Raw genomic sequence first — 21427 nt, forward strand, 5'->3', positions numbered from 1 at the left:
AAGACAAAAATATCTTTTGTTGCATGATCTAATTAATGTAGAACTAGTCCTAATGCACTTTTTACTCGTTTTCTTTTTTATACTTGTTCGTTACTCTGTGTTGAAATATTGGCCCTAATTGTCAGGTGATCTACTTGCAGGCAAATCCATTCAGCATTCATATGTAAGTTGGTCTTAAAACACCATCTTTACGATATGGGCGATAAAGAATAAGGCATTTAAGAGCTAAATCAAAAGAAGGACAAATACAGCCTGATTTTCAGTGTGCTACTGTGCTGCAATTTTTTTCTTTTTCAACTGTATTGTTTTGAAGGAATTTAAATACAGTAGATTCATTGTTTATTAAATGAAATAAACATACTTCTTCATCTGGGCTTTTCCTTCTTTCCTTCTTTCTTTCTTTCTTTTTTTTTTTTCTTTTTTTTACTGTGACCTTTTTGTGTTTGTCATGCCATTAGCATTTGTAGGTTGGCATAGCAACTCTCTTATTTCTGCACTCTCCTCCTCCTGCTTTTTCCTACCCCTATAGCAAATATATCTCCAGTTAGTGAATCCTGTCTGGAACACTGATGCACATCAGTTTTAATGTTTATATTAAATATGAGGATATAATTTTTGCTAGGAAAGGAGAACCCTACAACTGGGTGGGTTAAAAACAGAGATTCTCAAAAGGAAAACAAAATAAGCATTGTGGATGAAAGGAACGTGATTTAGAAAGCAATCCAGTATTCTTTAAAATGCAAACATTTTAAGATAGTTATCTCAGAATACAGAAGCTCAATTATTTCTCAGTATGAGGTTGCTTAGATCTTGGGATTTTATATACCTTTTGTTTTTTATTAATTCTTTTTTCAGAGTGATGAATTCATGTTGTTTTTAATAATCCTTTACCAGAAGTTACTCAATTATTAACAGATTACATTGAATAATTTTAAAGTGATTTCTTGGCATAGTAATATGCATATTGCAATCTGTCTTGGTATTGACATGCACTTAAGCATTAGGAGTAGAAAATCCCACTCTGATGTAATTAAGGAGCCAAGATCATGTCAATCTCAGTATCTTTTGCAGGCTATAGAAACCATTGCTTCTAGAAGGTATTGTGAAGATTAGTTTTGTGCACACCACTGTTTGCACAAGCAAGTTTTAAATCTTTCATTATCTGTATAACTTAATCTAAATACATTAGTATTGGATGCAAATTATGTTGTTTTATACCCTGTATTCCTTAAGCTGCAGGTGGAATGAGAAGAGTCAGTGATGGTAAGCATGGAATTTCTCATTAGGATCCCAGGCATGTAATTGAATTCCAATTCCTGTAATGAGTTCTTTGAACTTAGATATGAATATAGATTTTCTTTCCTCCTTCTTTATAGGTTTTTTTTCTACAATTAAGTAACTGTGCCATATCCTGTGTGTCTTTCCGTAAGAATGTCCCTCTTCTTCCCAGAACCATGCAACTGCCATCAGTGAGTTTAACTGGTGGTTCCCTTCTGCTTCTTGACAAATCCTGGAATCCAGAAATGATTTTTCTTCATTCCATTTATTCTAGGACTTCCCTGTGTCTGCCCAACCCAATTGACTCATTTTTCTCTTTCTCCCTCTTTTGAGGCCATGGAGTGCCCACCTTGCTTCATTCTTTCCTAATACTCATCCCCTCCACTTTGGAAACAGATCTCCTTGTTAAGCAGTTCTCCACAGCATTCAGTTTGTAGTTGATAGCTGGTCTACACAATACCTTCAAAATCTAGAAAGGCTTACAAAAAATCCTTGGGTGGTTTTGTTACAGTACTTTTATGTGTATTGATACACTACACCTGAACAATCGAAATTTAAGCTGACCATATAGCATTATAGTATATTACAGTATATTATTTCTGAACCAGCATTATACTGAATCTCTTCTCCACAGGTGTATGTTTTTTTAACTTTGGAAGCGGGGTGAAGTGACGTCCTAGAACTATTTCTCAGTGAAAACTTTCCGATGAATTGTCAATATCCCATGTAATTACACTACTTTTCTGCACATTAACTTCTGTGTATGGCAGTTACATACCATAGTACTGCTAAGAATGCATGGACTGCATGCTGCACCAGGCAGCTAATAAAGACCAACCTTTGAGTGACAGTCAAGGTTAACAAAGCTACAATGTCGTCATAAATCTGTTTTCTAGACTTTCCCCTTGACAGAACGTTCTCTTCCTGATGTGCTGTCCGAAGAATATCCGATTCTTTGAGATTTCTTCACTCTAAGTGGTTTCATCCCCCCCCCCCCTTTATCTCTCTCTATGCGTGTGTGAAATTGTTGTGCTGCTGAGTGCATTGTCTGGGTACTTTTATAGGCTTTTCTGTTTTCCTCCTCAACTTCACCAACTAAAATATATAGACTTCCAACTTTAGAGAATATATGTGGATGCCTACTGATGTTCGTGATTGTCAGAGATGGGCTACTTAACTTAATGACTTAATGGTCTAATTCAGGATGGCAGATCTTATGAATAAATGAAGAAAAAATCTTGTCTTGCCATGACAGCTGTGCTTTGAAAGGGTTTCGTGATACTGAGAATAGAATTTAACTGACAAGTCCATTTCCCATCAGTATTAATTATTTTGTTTCCAGTCTCTTCTCCACTGAGACTTTGATTTTGTCATTATGAATGTTGACATGAGAAGGAATACGGTGAATATAATGCCAGGGATATACAGGTGTTGTAGGTATGGGACAGCAGAGAAGTCGTCATCGTCTATGATATTGTTGTTGTCCCCTTCCCATAGCAGTTGTTAGACAAACAGAAGGACGCTGCGAGTGCGCATAATTCACATGAAAATGGTGTATTTGGAGACAACCTAAACGTGCATAGCATTCTGCTGTTGATGTACTTTCCTTCAACCTTGTAAATGCAACATAAAGAATACTTATGCATATATATATTATACTACCTTACTTTTAAAACAAAATTAGTGATATTTACCTTCCATTTCATACCATCTTCTTATTCTTTCTCTGCTATGTGATCAGTGTGCAGCACACTTGTAAAGCATACTCTGTGTCTTAGGGGAAAAACTTCCTACTCATATTACCAAATGTGTGCTCTGATATTCAGTGAGACATATTGTTTAAACAAGCACATTTTGTAACTTATTTGTCATACTTGCCTGTTGTTTTTTTAATAATATACATATTCATATTGAGCAAATCTCATTCTCTATCTTAAGTGAGCAAGAAAGAAATTTTGCCCTTCTAGAAAGGGGAAATGGTATGTTGGCTAATCATGAAGAAGCTGCAGTTGCATCTTTTATAGATCAGATCCTTAGCTAGTATAAATAGGTGTAGCTTGCAATATGTACATGCTGGAAAAATAGGAGCTCCAAAACAGTGCCTTATGAATTGGATAAAGTCATCAATAGTAACTGCCTCCTAGTCTTGAAGACAACATACTGAAATATGGCAACTGCCTAGGGATGAATGGCCATGAGGCTTTCAAAGGAGCCACACCATTTGTGTGTTTTATTTACTCACAAAAACACTGTGCAAGACTCTTGTTTGAAGCTTTTATACTGACTGTAATGGCAGCAGAATGGACTAGCACCATGCTGCATGTTTAAAGTCTGTGTGGGGAGGAGAGCATGCATGACAGGTTAAAGAGAAGAAAATGGTGAAGAACAAGCCTGAAGAATCGAGGGTAAAAGGTGGAAATTAGAGCGATTCCCCCACCAGACCCAGATTAATTTCAGTTGAACAAGTAGGCCTAGGGAATAAGTTTCTTGTTTTGCAGTAAACATAAAGTTTAGTGCAAGTTTAGTGTTTTTAGTACAGAACCTTTCACCTGACTAGTTGTTGAGCAACAACAATGTTTTATCTTTTATTGCTGATCTACAAAGGAGGGGGAAAATATTCCCCAACTTTACATATGAAATAACAGTTTTCTAATTTACTAACCCATATTCCCTTTCCCATTGTCCAAAGAAAGAGGGATCTTACAGACAGTCTTTTTGGTGCTATTAAGGATAGTAGTAACTATTCCTTTTGCAGAACAAAGAACACTGCTAGTTGTGTGAAGTGTCCTGAAGCTGCTGTTGTCAAATCCTAGTTCTGTTCTTTGAAAACAGGACAAGTTGTAGGGAATGTTGCACACAGTGAAGTTATGATGGCTGCCTCAAGTTAATGAAATTTATGAAATTGAGACTTACGAAACAAAAGCAAAAAGAGCTAGGAAAAATGTGGGGAGGTTGGGAGGACAAAGAAGGGAAGGGGGGTGCCATCAGTGATCTATACTGCCTATACTGTTACAGTTGGATTGGTGCTGAAGATTTAGCTGAAGTCTTGATCTTCCTGTAAAACGGAGAGAGGTACAGGCTCAGAGGATACCAGTTTGCCAACCAGTCCTAAAATGTATTATTTCTAATCTACCTTTGTTCCCCATTCTGGTTTGCCAGAGATTTCTTGAGCACCTTGGAAGATGTAAAGGCAATAAAGACTCCTTGCTCTGGTTATTTTTCTAGCTAGCAGGTTCAGGCCATTATTTTTCTGTTACTTTCTCCTTTTGTCAGTTCTGATCTTATGACAGTTCTCCTGCTGTTTCCTGAAGGCTGTCTTGTCTGAAATGGTTTATTAGTCTACCTCAGATTTATAAGCCACTTTGCAATAGGCTGTATTAGATGTTTAAATACCCTAGAGGAAAGCCTGGTTGCAAAATACGGACGTTTTAAATACAGAAGGGAGTGACCTGTGACTGGATATCTAATGCCATTTTAGATCTCTCAGCCTCCAGCTGCTGTGAAAACAAAGGCATGAGTCACCATAGACCCTCTCACATATGTGCCAACCCATCATGGATGTCAGAGATACCATGGGTATATAAGCACCCGTGTTTAGACATCTGAATTGCTCCCAGGAGATCTGAACATCTTGCAGTAGCCAAAAGTGTAGACGCAAAAAGAATTGTTCTGTCATCAGTGTGATGAAATGGGTATATTGTGAGATTGGCAGCAGAGATTTTTTTTTTTTTCACTGTAGTGACACCTATGCTTTTGCCACCACAACCAATGTCAGATTCTTCCCTGCCTATATTCTAGCCATGAAAAAAGCAGTTTCTTCCTAGCCATGATGAAAGAGAATCAAATGAATCATTCTGTATCTTTTAGCCTAACGAAGATGATTGCTGACTCCTTATCACTAAAAGGCATGGGAGTACGTTGCTAAGTTGGTACTGTATTTGGAGCTGAATATGTTGCTTAGAAAATACACTTACAGGTGTATGTGTAGTCTCTTGCTCATTGATAATAGCATAAACTCCACATAGATCTCTTGTAGTGGGCAAGTGCTCAGCACTTTAAACAACTTTACAAGAACTTAAGAGCATTTGAACCTCCAAGAGGCAATAACTTTTCACTTATTCCAGCGTTCTGAGTAATATTTTATCAGGAAAATAGAAAGATGTGTTAGTGGTTAACAATTCAGTGTGTTTTACTTTTTCTCCTGATAGCTTACCTCTCAGAGTAAAAAATCACAATGAAAGAGACTAAAAGTTTTAGAAGATTAAAGTAGAAAGCCTTATTTCACTAATGTGAGTTTCTCCTTGCAGGTCAGTTGTGTTGGGAAATAGTCATCATTGAAGCAATTACATCTGTTATGAAATGTCACATTTGGGTGGATAACTTTTTATGTTCTGGCACTGAATGTTACTTCCAGTTGTGTTTTCTGAGTTGGACGGGGAGTGTCTTACTATCTCACATTTCTATAATGTTAAGCAATTAGTGTGATGCTGGAAGACAGTTATACCATGGTACAATCTCACATCAAAATGTCAGTGTTGCCAAAAGACATATAATATTGAAAACCATGTAATGTTACATATATCAAAACACTGAGATCATTGTTTGAATGATCTTCTCAGTAGAAAGCAGGATCTGATCTTTACAGTTAGGGACTAATTCTGCACCCATTCAGTTACAAAAGCTGGGTGCAGGGTGATTTTGGTCTGCATGGGTGGAGTTTGCACAAGTAACTTACTTGCTGACGAACAATCTGCCATTGGTAAATGCCTGTGAAACTTGGTAAAGGCCAGACTGGAATGCTGTGAAGGAGGAAAGTGGTATTGGTATAGAAATAAACAGAGTGATGATCTCACCTGAAGGTGAATTACTTGAGCTGTATTAAGCTATAGCTTCAATTGTTGTGTTTCTGACTAAGGCAGTAGAAATTTTGACTTCTCTAACTTTTAAATGTAATTATGCAGTTTGCAGCAAGTGTAGCTGTACCATGTAGTGTTGGTGACATGCACAGTCTTCCCTTCTAGTGAGAAGGTGACTGATTGAACAGCCCACGTCACCTTGGCCTACTGTAATCAAGCCCCAATGGGCCATCGCCCAGCTTCTGGCCAGTTGGCGATCAGCGATTGACATCAGGGGGCAGGGAGCTCCTGTGCTCACAGGAAACAGTAGTAACCTGAAATAGCCACCTCGGTATTGTTGCATGAACATCAAATACTTCCTTGCGATAACGTAGACATACTGTTTGTTGATTTTATTATGCTACCGTGGCTCACTAGTAGTAATGTGCTTCATTTAACCTGTTTTGTAATATTTTAAACTACGCATTGGACACGCATTCATTCTGCACTTGGGGCCTGATCCACAGCATACTAAATATGTTTGAAAGATCCAGTCTACTTCAGTGACTTTTGGCTCAGGCCCTCTATTTCTCTGAATGCTGTTGCTTTTTTTTTTTTTTTTTGCTTTTTGCTCATGGGCTGTAAGGGTTTTTTCCTTCTTTTATAAATAGCTGCATTTAAAATAAAAGCAAGGAGTTGCACAAAGACAACCTGCATCTCTCTCTATGTATATATTAAATGCAGCTGTTGTCACGTGTAATATTGTAATCAAAATACTGTGGCACTATTCTGTACTCATAATGTAGATGGTAGAATTTCTTATATAGAAAATATTACAAATCTAGATGAGAATTGTCATTTTGTGGAAAGATAAACAGCCACAGAGAAAAGAGATGGCATAGCTAAGTGAATAAACTGATACTCTTCTAGAACTGGAATGGAAATGTATGCTTAATGGCTCTCCACCCTATAGTCAGATGTTATCCTGTCCCCAGCTACTCCCAAAACTTTATCAGAAAGGATAGTACAGAATTTATTTACAGCCATCATAAGCACGTTAAAATACTAGCAGATAGATAGTACTATAGATTTTTTTAAAGTAGAATTAATTTAAAGAGAACTGCAAAGCACACTTGACGTTTTGGAACCTACATAGTATCCTGCATATTTTGAAGGCTTTGTCAAAGAAAAAGCCTCCCTCAGTTGCTTCAGAGGCTTTAAAGACTTAATTTTGATTTTAAATTGCCTATTTGCAGTATTGTCCTTCCACACTGCCTTTTCACATTTTGTATGTTAAAACACACAATTTAAAATGAAAAGTATGCTTTTAAAGCAGCTGTGGGAAAAGGAAAAACGATGGTCAAAAAGGTTCACAGAGCCTTTGGTGCTGAACTAAAATTATAATTTGAACTGAAATTATCTGGCAAAGTAGAGCACGATTTCAGTATGTCATAAAGTTGATAATTTGGATTAATATCTGATACATCTTTTATTATTAAGGAAAAAAATACTATTTTGTCTTTTCAGATGCAGTTGTGTGGAACCAGAACATCCTAGCAATAGAACCTTACGATACTGGCAGGACTACAATATATCTGCATCTGATGTGCTATGGGGGAACCTAACTGTGTCAGTAAGTGAAATATTGGTACTTAATAAATAAAGGCATAAGCATAAATAATTTTGTCTCTCCTACTGCAGCAAATATATTGAAAAAAATACCATGTTTTTTCTGATCGTATTTGCTCAAATAAAGCATAAAATATACTTAACTAAGCAAAGATTAACATAGACTTGGTAGCATTATCTCCTTTTGTAAGCATTTTGCAGCCTTTGATAGTACACATTAAAGCAAGTATGTACATTTTGTGCCCTGCTTTGGAAACTTCTTGACACACCAGCACACGAGTTTGACTGAGATTAAGTCTAAACATGTCAAATGACAACGGATTTGTCCTAAATTCTGCCAGATGGCAAAACCAAAGTTCGCTTGTGTAAAAAGACTCTAGAAACATTTATTTCCCCTATAATGTTCTTACAGCTGTTCGGGCTATAAAGGAGAGGAAGGGGAGAAATTTTGTAACGTTTTCTGTTCAGTGACCAAATTTCTCTCTTACGTAGGCCTTCAGTGTTATGTATGTCTTAGTTGTGTAATTTTTTTTCCGGGGAGGCGAGCGGGGGTGGGGGGGATGGGAACAAGCTACAGACAGTTTGCGATGCTTGCATGGATATGTAACTTGTTTCTAAATGGTACACTTTTCTAGGCTTAAAGGATATATTACTTCAGGTTTGCTTTCTTTAAAGCAACATTTACAACTCGATTAAAATGTCATATTGAGATCAGGCCACGACTTTTTCTCACAAATGGATCATTTCATGACACAGTCAAAAAGAATTGAGTGCAAAAGACACCAGACTGAAGGGTTCTCTCAAAAATATAACTGAATTAACCCTGTCATAGGCATAACCAAATGAAACGCTTAAAAGCCAATCCAGTGGACTATCTCCAGCAGATACTGTTTTTTCTTCCCATGAGTTAAGCAAGAGCTGTCTTCCATGGCTGCTCTGTCTTGATAGCAAGGACTGCTCCTCAACTCTGTTGGTGTGGCAACAGCAGAAAGTTGAGAACTGCTGGCCTGAGGGATTCCAGCAATCCAGAATGAATATTCTCAAAATTGCAGCACACTCTAAGAGCATCTGTGCAGGGGCAGACTCCTCCTCTCACTTTCTCAGATCTCTGACAGTGTTTTTCAGAGTACATTTGCAGCTGAGGAGATTTAAAATAACAGATTTTGTTTTAACTATAAATGTAAAAGACTGGCTGCATTATATAAAACCCTTTAAAACTTCTGTAAAAGCTTATTACCGAAACTTGAGTTTACATGGGTAGCAGTATAACTGACCGACTTTTCCCATGAGTCCCTACAGTTGTCAAAGAAATAACTGAAATTTTTCATACTTTCATGTATTTATTTCTTGCAAGCATCATCAGGAAACTTCAATTCTCCTGTTCTAGAGATGTGCAGTAAAAGGTTAGACCTAATTGTCTCTAAATATTTGGTCAGTCTCACCCCATTGTCTTTTTTACTGCTCATTATTTCCTGTTGTTTCTTGTGTCTGATTTAAAAGTTTCAAGTTTCTGAAGATCTAGACTGGAACTCTCTCTTAAAAACAACAGTAGGACCAACAATTTTTTTTGCTATCTAGGACAAAACGAGTGTGAGCAAAGTGTTCATTCTGATGATGACAAAATCCTTTTCAGTAGCTATATGATGAAATTCATCCCTGTGCTGTGCCAACATCAAGGTCTAGCTCAGGTCAGGACAAGTTTTCTATTTGATGTCCCAGAATCTTGAGAATTTCTTCTGGATTTTCTGAGAATTTTTTCCCCCATCTAAAACCTTTATTTCATCGGTCAGAAGTGCATCATATTTATCCCAGGTTTACTGCTATACCAATATAAAAAGTTTTGCACTCCTTTGTCTCACAGTCATCAAATAGCAACTGTGTTTTTTTTCAAGCCAGCCTTTGTTCACAGCCAGTTTCTCATAACGTGTCAAGCCACAGTATTGACGTGAGTCTGATGAGCCAGTGACCCAGTTCATTTGATACTAGAAGATCCTGATCTGGCAGGATATTGCTGTCTGGAATCTCTGATTCTGGGTGCTGTGTTTCTTTTTGCTTAATATGTGTGGAGAGATTTGGGAAGGAGAAGAGTCCAGAGCTTGTAGCTCACATTTTTAGAGCTACTCTTTATTTCTCTGCTTGCTACCTTGGAACAAGTATGATTTTAAACAACTAAGGATGGTATTGGAGAATTACTAGATATGTTTTCTACTGTATCTGCATATTCGATCATATATTATATTGGATAAAATTAATGTTATGGATTTGGGGTTTTGCTGCATTTTATCAGATTGCTTTTTTTAAGAAAAAGATAATTTGTGGAATGTGCTGCCCCCATGTGGTATTAAATGTATTGGTCTTCTTTTAGGCTAATACTGTACATTCTAAGTAGCTTTTTCTTGAATTGCTTGGCCCGTGAAGTTAAAACAAAAAATCAGTTCTTGAGAATGATCAGGAGCAGCCTTTCTCTTGGTAGCTTTTGAACTTCCCTTTCCTCTCTTGGAAGGAATTAGGAAGTGCAAATCTGTGTTGTAAACAGAATCTAAATAAGTGTACTTGTTCAGTTTGAAATAAATCTGGTTTTATATTAATGACTTTATTTATGGTATGTCTTAGTGACTTCATAGAATCATAGAATCATTAAGGTTGGAAAAGACCTCTCATTTAATTTTGGTTAAACAAGAGATTCTTTTGAGGGTTTGAGAGTTTTCCATGCAGGCTAGATACGTTTTAGGAGTTTTAATTTTTAAAAGAATAAATATCTAAAAATGATTTTACTGTTTCTAGTAATACAATTTGCTTGCAATTTTGGAAAATAATTGGAAAGTAAATATCAGTGTAAGCACGGGTATTTTTCAGAACAATACTACTTTGCTCTCCCTGATAGGAATGTAAAAAGTTTCATGGAGAGTTTGTTGGACGAGCCTGTGGTCATCATGGCCCTTATGTTCCAGATGTCCTCTTCTGGTCTGTCATCTTATTCTTTTCTACAGTAACCCTGTCATCCACACTGAAGCAGTTCAAAACTAGCCGATACTTCCCAACAAAGGTGTGTGCCATTTTTTTAATTCAAAAGTTGTCATTAGTCATGTGTAAGCATGAATTCCATCTGCATTGCAAATTCAATTAACTGCTGGTGAAGTGGACACGGCATCTTTTCTCATTGTATCAGAATAAGCATGGTTTTAGCTGTAAGCACAAAATGGCTTAAAACAGTGAAGAAAAATAAATCCTAAATCACAAATGAATATTTTGGTTAAAATTGTCGTTTCTCTCAATAATTGTAGGTACGATCTGTTGTCAGCGATTTTGCTGTCTTTCTCACTATTTTGTCCATGGTTTTAATTGATTATGCGATTGGGATTCCATCACCAAAACTTCAGGTTCCAAATGCTTTTAAGGTAATTTGTTGATAAATTGCACTGCCTTCTTATTTTGACAAAGTAGTGTGCGATAGTGGGTTTATTATATTTTTTTATCATCAGGGAGTAGTGATACTATTCTGAATTTTTCATGTTCACCAAGTACTATGCAACCTCTCTGATTAGCGGCCCATGTAAGTGAGCCTCTCCCATCAGGCCCCTTCATGCTTCCTAATGTCTTCTGTGTGAGGACCAAACTGGCTCAATTACCCAAATCCTAGACTACTGTAATGTTCTGGGGCTCCTTCCAAATTCTGGGCTCATTGTGTCAAATACAACCAAGTCTGTAATATCCCAGATGATTTTCTTAGATGTAACTTCTCTTTTTGGTATCATAGGAAGTTTAGCATTTTTCTGTGCTCTTACGTAGATTCATTTTAAAGGAAATTATATCCTAGTAATGTTTTTGTATGTATTCTTGTGAAGTTGAAGTGTAAACAATCCTTAGAGTTCTGACTGGTCATGCATGACTGTGTTTTTATAGCCCACCAGAGATGATCGTGGCTGGTTTATTACTCCTTTGGGGCCTAATCCTTGGTGGACAGTGATAGCTGCTGTAATTCCAGCCCTGCTTTGTACTATCCTTATCTTTATGGACCAGCAGATCACAGCTGTCATTATCAATAGAAAAGAACACAAACTAAAGGTAAAGAGTCAAATAGTTGTATTTTCACTGTTGTTTTCTGCTTCAGGTTATGTAATATACCTTCATCTACTAGAGTATGTGAATTTATTATATGTTACATACAACCCCTTTAAATTGTTATGCTTTTTCTCTGTTGGTCTGTGTAGTACCCTGTGTTCTGTGTCAGTGATTCGCTACCTTACAGAAGTCTCTACGAATGTGATTTGGAACAGAGATTCTCAATCAAAAAAAGTGCTATGCTTTATTAGAAGAATGATACCCATTCACCTAAAGAAAAAAATCTGGAAGTTAATTATTTCCTTAAGTACCATTATATTAATTGCCTCTTCAGATATTCACAGTGTTGTTCTACTGGATTGGATTTTGAAAAACTCTTCAGGAGTTATTTTGTAATATAAGATTTTTTTTTTCCCTCTCTTCATCCTTCTCTGTGGTTCTACCCACCCATTTTTTTTATGCCCTTCCTATCTTAAAGAAGGGAGAATAAAAAAACTGAGCTTTAGAGGCACAATGGGTTCTTAAAACAACACAGGACAACTTCCTGCTCTGTTCTCTAACACTTTAGTTGCCTACAGATGGAGAGAGAAAAAGGGACATCACCCCTCTGAAAAACTGTTGGGCAAAATCTAGCAGCAGGTTTCTGTACATGTATATGCAGCGAGCTTAGGCTTTTTTTGACATACTTTTAATAAGCAGCAATCCAATCCCAAGTTGCTTTAGCAAATGCATTTGCAACCTTCACTTTGCACTGCCTCTTCTTGGATGATTGTGACATTTGATATGTTCTTTTTTTGCCCTCTTTGTCAGCCTGGCTCTTCATGTCAATCCATAGCATTGCATGTGGTTAACTTGACAGATGCAGGAATTTGCTGCCAAGCTTTGGAATGTGTTTTTTCAGCACTGGCATCTGGGAGTCAGATGGTCCTCCTGGCTGCCCCCTTGTCTTGCTGCGTTTTAGTTTCGCTGGGGTCTGGTGTAGCATCACCTGTTGCTATGCTTCCTTTTCTTCCCATATGTCAGGTTCCTCAGATCATGTATGAATGTGAGGAAATGCTCTCAGATTCTGTATGCATTAGCAGATACATTCCTCATAAATGTGTCAGAAGGTAAAAAAAGGTGTTTCTGTTAGGATTTAGAATTAAACTCTTTCTTTGAGTGCATTGTGCCTGTAACTAATATCTGTGTTTGACACATCTCTGAGTTTGTCAAGATGTGTCTTGGAGATAAGACTCATAAGCACTTTTGGGGAGTGAGGGAAGATTGCTAGAGTTGATTCTTTTCGTTTTCTTTACTTTATATGAATTCCCCTTTTTAAATAATATAAGCAAATAAGATGGCATTTCATTTCGATATGTGGCTTACATTTTCATAAACCCAGACGCTTCCCATTTTAGAAGTAAAAGTTGTCTTCAGAAAGAAATGATTTGTTTGCTTCCAACTCATTTTACCCTCTTTTTTTATACTTCCCATAGCAAATTCTGAATAGTGCACATTTCAGCTTTTGGCAGTCTCTGTAGCAAACCCTTCCAAGTTTAGTTTAGTTAGTTTTTTATGTCAAAAGGCATTTGCATGGGTTTACAGGCAAAATTATGGTTCAACATATTCACATTGTTTGCATGAACATCACTGTTTCATCAGACCACGACATTGGATTTGCTGCCATATTGCAAAATTTTGTGGAGATAACTAACTACCTGACTTTTTAAAGGAAATAGCTTGAGCTCCTGCTTGCAGCTACATGGTGGTCCTGGATACTTACTAAAATTGAAAAGAAATATCCCTCTCAGCTATGGTAACAGATACCTATACAACCAAGCTTGATGCAGATCATTGGTCATTTTCAAGTGCAGGTTGTACTTGCAGGTTTTTAAATGTATCTAAGATTTGACCAAAGAGTTTTATCCACTACTACAAAAAGCAACATCCTCCTGTTGGTAAATTTACGGAGTATTTGACTACTTACAGAGATGATCCAAACCCAAACGTTTTTTACTGACTTCTCATATGAATGTTTATGATACTACTTTTAAGTATTGAATAGGGAAACCAGTAAAACAGTACCTGATGATGAATATTATTTTAGTTTAATTTAGTGCATATCTTAATTATAGTTTAATTTCTCTTAATTTCTAGCTATCTGTTCTTAGATAAGATGAAAGTACGTTAGTGAAAACTTACTGCTATCATGTGCTTACCATCTATAAAAACTTCAAAAGGATTGATGTGGTTTTATGGCCCTTTATAGCATAAACTGACTTTGCAAATGTTAACTTAAGAATTTTTGTGTAGGAAAGAATCAAAATACATATTTTTCTGCCTCCTGTGTAAGGATGGATGGAGGGTGTATTAAGATTAGTGCAGTGGAAAAGTTGGCAGTGCAGCTGGATGTTCTGCTTACTGTTATCCACAGAAGAGATTTAGTTAAAACAGAAAATGTATGTATTTTCCATTGTCTTACTAGTATCTCTTTTATAAGCAGGAAGGGTATTTGGTGCCCACTGTAAAGTGGATTTATGATATGTACACTTAACTCATAACTGGAATGAGTCTAATAACATTAAGCATTTCATGTGAACTAGTAGGAATTCCCCTTGGATAACCAGTTTGCCATCATTACTGACCCAACCTGGATAACGCGTAGAGGAAAGCTGTTTTTTCCTTACAAGTCACAATTTTTTTTAATTGTCTTTAACTGTTCATTAGGAATGCCTGCCAGGAGTGTTCTCCTTAATTCGGATGTCATTTTATATCTTCTTGCTGTCATTATTTTTTTTTAACAGAAAGGATGTGGATACCATCTCGACCTACTCATGGTAGCAGTCATGCTTGGAGTGTGCTCTATTATGGGATTGCCGTGGTTTGTTGCAGCCACTGTCCTCTCTATTTCCCATGTGAATAGCTTAAAACTGGAATCAGAGTGCTCCGCTCCAGGGGAGCAGCCAAAATTTCTTGGAATCCGGGAGCAAAGAGTCACAGGGCTCATGATTTTTATCCTTATGGGCTCATCTGTCTTTTTGACAAGTATCCTGAAGGTAATTTCGGGAAGTAAGGAAAAGCTAAAGAATACTGCACCACACTGAACATTTCACTGTTGTTAGTGTATTATTTAATGAGTGCCCTTTCCAGGCACATTACTAATGAGCATAGTGTTACACAACGATCATCTAAAGTGAAATTCTAAGTTTGCATAATAAAATGACTAGGGACATCTAACATTTTTAAAACAAAAACCTTGTAATGAAAATCTGGCCTAACTGAAGTCAAAGGGAATTCTGCCATTGACCTGTAGTATATGAAGATTCACCCTTTGTCTATACTTTGGGCCCATGGCAAATTACCATGAAACAGTCTTGCTAAGTTATACCAATAAGTAAAATTATTTAGAAAATTTAAAAACATTTTGTGATTTCCGGATAATTTAAAAATATTTTCACAGTTGCAAGGGAAGTCCTATGGTTCATTTCTTGGAAATGAACATGAAAATTCTCTCATGCTGCCTGCATACTCAGCACAGCTCACCGTGTCCTGAAGCTGGGTGTCTAGTTATATGCATATATAACACCATCTATATACATAATACTTACTATTTTTAAGAATTATCTGGCCTCTGTGAAATCAGTGAGAGTTTTGCCACTGGCTTCAGTAAAACCAGAATTTAGACTTGCATGTTGTCACAGTGAAGGCGATAAGCCCTTAGAACTTGTACTTCCCTGTAGTATTTTATTAAGTGTATCATAAAACCTTCACTTTGGAAACACACAGAACATGCATTTTGTGTATTTAGTATTTAAAACAGATACTTATCTATGGAAATATTCCTTTACCTACACACCGTATACTGACAGCCTGAACATTTAAAACAGTCTCTTACAAAATCATTCCATGAAAGTCATTCACCCATTTTTAAATGGTTACAGCACAGAACATTTCTTTTAGCAGGATGAAGTATTTTGTGTGTGTCTTGGAACATTTTTCTGAGGACTATAGCTTTACTATTCAGATACTCTCCTGAGCAGTCTTTTAAGTAAAGAATTTAAGTATGTATCAAACACTTTCATTTTTCATATAGTTCTGTTAATCTTATTAATACTAAATAAAGTATATTGTAGTAACTGGCTGTGAGAGGAAAATAAAACTATAGAGCCAGATTCTTCTTTTGCTGTATACTCTAAGAAACGTTATTAATTTGTAATTGAGTGACTCTGAATTTACAACTTGTCTGATTAATGCAGGCATATGGCACTTTGAATTTCAACTGTTTAGAATGTCTTTCTAGGAGCATTTAAAATTGTTAAATAGTATTTAATATGCTCTTCCCTTTCTCTGCTTGTTGTGCAGTTTATTCCTATGCCAGTACTTTATGGAGTATTTCTTTACATGGGTGCTTCATCTCTAAAGGGAATTCAGGTAAAATGGATTTATGAAGAGTGTGTTACTGATGATGCTTTCTATAAAATGTGTAGCTATTCTTATTATATTATTTTATTATCTTTTGTGTATAATCTTAAAGGAATGTTGCCAACCTTAAATTCTTGAAAGTGACTCACTTAAAAAGGAAAATGGATTCTCTCTAAATAGAGTATTCCCTTTAGGTAATGTGCTCCAATTTGTTATTTTTTAGGGGCCGATTCTTCTGTTCTCCCTTGTTATCAAGGGAATTTTGGCTGAGCCTAAAAACTGAGTAACAACTATCAGGATGTCTTCCCTCTCCCCTGTCTCCCCGTTCACTCGCTTGCCTGCTGCCTTTTCAGCTTCCAAGTCAGTGCCTTTGTACTGGTACGCTTGATCTTGAAGTTTGCCTATATGAGGTTTTTGGCTAACTTGCCCTAAAACTAACATAGGTGAGATTTTGAAGGTATTTCCTGTGCAAATAAATGCCCTAGGCAGGGAAGTGAAACTGTTGCAAATCCCATGCTACTTAATTTCTGGCCTCAGGGATGAAGGACAAGTCTACTGGAAGGGCAGCATTAGCCTTAAGTAGGAGTCCCTGGTGGAAGCCAGGCACTCCAGCATTCAGGTCAGGGTTGGTAATGGTATCCTACGTACTGTTTCTCCTGGATGACTGCAGCGTTAAATGGCACGATGTCAAATCTTTTCGCCCACCTGACACAAACACTCAAATTTTCAAGTGTACCTTTGTTTATTATCGAAAGTTGAGGTATTGATATACCTTCCAAGACAATTGAGAAAGAACAGTCACATGACGAAAACATGAATTATACTGTGCAAAAGGTTGTCAAATACAAAGAACAAAGAAAATGCCTGATTGTTTCTTCCATTATATTTGAATTTTTGATTGCGAGTTAAAAATGTCTTGCTTTTTTTTACCTCTTTATTATTTATAGGCAAAGGCTGGCAACATCTCGTGGTTTTTTGACTGGTGTTTTCTATTCAGGGACTCTTCTTTTATAACTTTGCCTAGCTCTTAGCATTTGGGTTGATATTCTAAGAAGTATAGTTTGGCTTTTACTGAGGTTTAGATAATTTCAACTTAATATGGTTCAGCTGTTTCTCAGAACAAGGGTATGAGAAAGTACACTATTGAGGAGTGTTTTTAAGGCATGCTAAAATCTGGCTATCTTTACTTGGAAAAGTGATAGCATCCCCCTCCCTTTCTCCCTCCCCCAAGCTGGGATAAGGAATTGAGATTTGATAAGATGGCTTTTGTGGGAGGATGTGCTTTTTGCTGTTTCTGTGAAAAAGAAATCTGTTCAAATCTGGCCAAATTATAAGCCTTTAAAAAATGCAGTTTGCACATGCTCAATAAAAATTCCTGAAACTTGACATTCCTGAAGACTGTGTGAATATAGCATGGCTCATCCATGCTGGGAGAAATGGTGCATCACCGTCATCACTGTGCCATAGCAGCTGACACAAAGTCTCAGGTCAGTATGGAGCCAAATAGGTGTGAAAAACAAGAACCTCTCATGTACATTCCTAACAGCATGGCAGTTGTCTTTCTGGCTGGCCTTTTTGGGTTTTTTGTTCCTGGTTTTGTGAAGAAAGTGCAACAGGGAAAAGAAAACAGCCTGGGATAAAGTGTCTGGTGAAGTAAACTGGAAAAAAGGAAAGGATTTTCATCCATAGGAGATAAAAGACTGAAGAGATCCCTCCATGATTAGCTTTTTGTGTGCTAAAGGAAGCAGAGCTCAGTTGTTGAAAAACAGAAGTTTAGAATGTATTAGAAAGGCAGTGTAATAGTGCATATGCCCAACAGGATCAACCAGCTTCCATTCAGTTTGATTCACAACTGATTCACATCTACTTTGAAGTCTGGCTTTGCCTAACTTCAAGAGTTCTTGTCTTGAAATCTTAGCAGTACTATTTTAAAGTAACTATTTTCTTTGTGTATAACATGTTATGCAGTTATGAGCAGGATGTTTCCTGGAGTATGATGACTATACAGAGTGTAAGTCAGCGGAATCTAGTATCTCAGCAGATCTGCAATAGAAATACCTAGGGAGACACTCGTGTATTAAAATTGAAAGGAACTTAAGGAGTATGACTAACCAAATAATTAAACTTTACTTAAATAATATGATTCTCATTCTTACTCTGGTCACTCAAACGGAGAGAAGATGAGTCCTTTACTACTGTTGGACTAGTATAGATTCATGGCTCATGATTGTAACTGAGGTAGTCTTTTTCTGTGCTCCTGAACTTCTGCACAATTTTTGCCTTTAGAATAAGCCAGATTCTTAGGATATTCAGGGTCTCTTAGGCAGTGTGTGAATGTCAGCATAGATGATTCTACAGCTCATTTTGATGCAAACTTTTAAAAATTTCTCTTTCAGCTTTTTGACAGGATAAAGCTATTCTGGATGCCTGCAAAGCATCAGCCAGATTTTATTTATCTGAGGCATGTTCCTCTTAGAAAGGTCCATCTCTTCACTGTAATTCAGCTGAGTTGTCTTGTGCTTCTGTGGATTATAAAAGTTTCAAGAGCTGCCATTGTCTTTCCTATGATGGTATGAAACATTTTTTATTTCCTCTAAAAATCCCTTTTGTTTTCACTTGTGGATAATTATTATTGAAGAAAAAAGTTAATTGTCGGTGGGTAATTACAATATTGATTCGATTCAATGTCCAAGGACAATTCATACTATATTAATTAATGAAAAATTCTACGTATAATCTCTAGTTTGAGTCTAGGTTGCATTCTGTTTATATGTGTGGATAGCCCAACTGTATATTCTCTTAGGGAAAATTCTTCTCTTTAAAAAAAAAAAAAAATTAAAGTTTATTTGATGTTTTTATTTAAGGAGTAGTGCTTAATCATTTTACAGAAAGAACATTCACTCATTAAGGAAGATTGTTCATTGCACTGAGGAACTTCACTGATAGTTCTTTGCCTTGCTGGAAATAAAAGAAAAATCTATTCTGCTGCTTAAGTGATTTCTCTCTGATTGTTTCACTAATTGAAAAGAAAAGATACCTACTGACCTCAGTGATTGTTAAATGCTTCGAGCCATACCTCATCTGAGCAAAGGAAGACCAGCTGTTAGCCTATCCAAATTAAAGGACAACATCCTAGCTGTAAACTGTGGTCACTTTTCAAAGTATTCCTCTACAAGCATATTTGTTAGTTTTACTTGGTTAATTTCCTAATTCTTTGAATTAATATCTTTACAGGTCCTAGCTTTGGTATTTGTCCGAAAACTCATGGATTTCTTTTTTACTAAACGGGAGCTCAGTTGGTTAGATGATTTGATGCCTGAGAGCAAGAAAAAGAAACTGGAAGATGCTGAGAAAGAGGTGGGTCATGCAGCACTCAATTTCTTCTTCAGACGTTTAGAGAAAATTCTATAAATACGGCATATTCCATATAACAAACAGACTTGTTAACAGTATACAAACTGTAATATTTTCATATTTTACATAAATCCTTTTAAGGTTACAAATCTAATAGGCTTACTTGGGGATGTCTTTTAAATGTAGATTCTTATGCTGACATACTGTCATAGAACATAGTATCTATATTGCTCCTGGGATTGCTCCTGAGACCCACTCAGATGATGTGCAGGGATGAACCTGTGTCTGTAGGAAAGCCCTCAGATGCCTGGGGCAATTTGATGCTGCTGGAGATGCTGAGGAGAGCATTGCAGAATTTAAGAGGCATGGCATGTCCCAGCTACATCTGAGCCATACATAGGTCACATGCCATCACCCTGTGCCCTCCCCACTCAGCAGTGTCATAACCCCGTGCAGTATCCCTATTACACTCTGAGCCAGCATTTTCCTTCCGCTGCTGCAGAAACAATTTACTTCCACTTTCTAATGAAAAGGTCAGTGATGCTGCTTATCCCTGTTAACCAAATCCTCAGACTTCTACTTACAGGCTGTGGCACTGCCACCCAGTTGACTGTTTCAGATCTGGAGTCCTCTTCTCCTTTCAAAAAATATGCATTTCAGATAATTTCTTATGAACTTGATACAGAACAGATTCTTAGACATTTCCACTCAGAATGTTCCTATATTTTGACAGTGAAGCACATATCTTTCTGATTGTAGATTTCTAACCAGTTTTGCATCTGTTTGATAGCATTTTCATCTAGCTGCTGCTTCATGAATTGCTTGTTTGAATATCATATAAAACTGTGGGAATATAAAGTAACTTTATGTGTAAGGGGTGGAGGTCTTTGTCCTTTGTCCCTGGTATCAGCCACCTGATCAGTGTCAACTGTTAGGGAACATCAGTTACTGAGCCCAAATAAATGCGGGACAAGTCTCAATGGAGAAGCGCTAACTGCTGGAGCAGTGGGTAGAATATGTTGGTGCCAGGTTATTTTAAATGGGAGTCGTGTGTCCTGCGCCAGCACTTTTGAATAGTAACATGGTGTGAGGCTGCGGTGGCAGTGGGAGGTGAAGGTGCAGACAATGCCACATGGTCTTGGCAGGCTGTGGTCACTTCTCTGGGGACAGTTGTGCATATGACCTCTAAGATGCCCTGAAGACCTCTGCAAAAGCCCGGGACATAACCTTTTGGTGGTACAAGGGTACTGCAAAAACTAGACAGTGTGAATGGATAAATCGGCAATTTATCCTTAGGGATGCCCTGAGATGTGATCTGAGACCAGTGAAATGGTGTGTGTAAGGATTCCCATTGGTAAGTCTATTTGCAGAAATAGGACATGAGCTAGTAATTTGAACATGTAACTATGAAAACTAGATTTCTCTGCCTTTAGGATTCTTCCGTGACCTTTGACAACTCACTGCCTCATCTGTAACCTGGAGAACTATAACTTTCCTTTCTTTGACACATTCAACATGCTTTCACAGAATACGTTTTAGGGGAAAGGTTTTACCTGGGTGATAAACATCATGATGATTATTTACTATTTAGTATGTGCCTGTAAAACTACCAGGCTGAAATTAGAATACATGAGTCATTGTTTTCCCCCTTGAATCGAAGCAGACCAGAGAGTTGTTTTATCACAGTATCTGTTGTCATCACAATTCAGAGTAACCAAAAGTAACCAAGGTAGCTCTCTTCTTGTGGGTCTGGTTATTGGAAAGAATTCCTTGTTATCCTTATGTTTTGGTTATATGTCACTTTCCTTCCCATGCTTGATAGGATGGCATCAGAAAACAAAACTGGGAAAATCTACTGGTGTTACTTT

General features: G+C 37.1%; 1 protein-coding gene across 1 annotated transcript in view; it reads left to right on the top strand.

Annotated features, from left to right (window-relative positions):
- Nucleotides 1-21427, top strand: part of SLC4A10 (solute carrier family 4, sodium bicarbonate transporter, member 10) — a gene marked incomplete at its 5' end in the record, with an annotated part of 86001 nt that overhangs the window by 56565 nt on the left and 8009 nt on the right. Inside the window, 8 exons of the mRNA XM_009586387.1 lie at nucleotides 7641-7746; nucleotides 10627-10788; nucleotides 11027-11140; nucleotides 11646-11807; nucleotides 14588-14839; nucleotides 16146-16214; nucleotides 18602-18775; nucleotides 19440-19562. Coding sequence (XP_009584682.1) covers nucleotides 7641-7746; nucleotides 10627-10788; nucleotides 11027-11140; nucleotides 11646-11807; nucleotides 14588-14839; nucleotides 16146-16214; nucleotides 18602-18775; nucleotides 19440-19562 — 1162 coding nt within the window. The remainder of the gene's footprint in view (nucleotides 1-7640; nucleotides 7747-10626; nucleotides 10789-11026; nucleotides 11141-11645; nucleotides 11808-14587; nucleotides 14840-16145; nucleotides 16215-18601; nucleotides 18776-19439; nucleotides 19563-21427) is intronic.

This window comes from Fulmarus glacialis, unplaced genomic scaffold (assembly GCF_000690835.1).
Source record: "Fulmarus glacialis isolate BGI_N327 unplaced genomic scaffold, ASM69083v1 scaffold4921, whole genome shotgun sequence".
NCBI classification, from domain to species: domain Eukaryota; kingdom Metazoa; phylum Chordata; class Aves; order Procellariiformes; family Procellariidae; genus Fulmarus; species Fulmarus glacialis.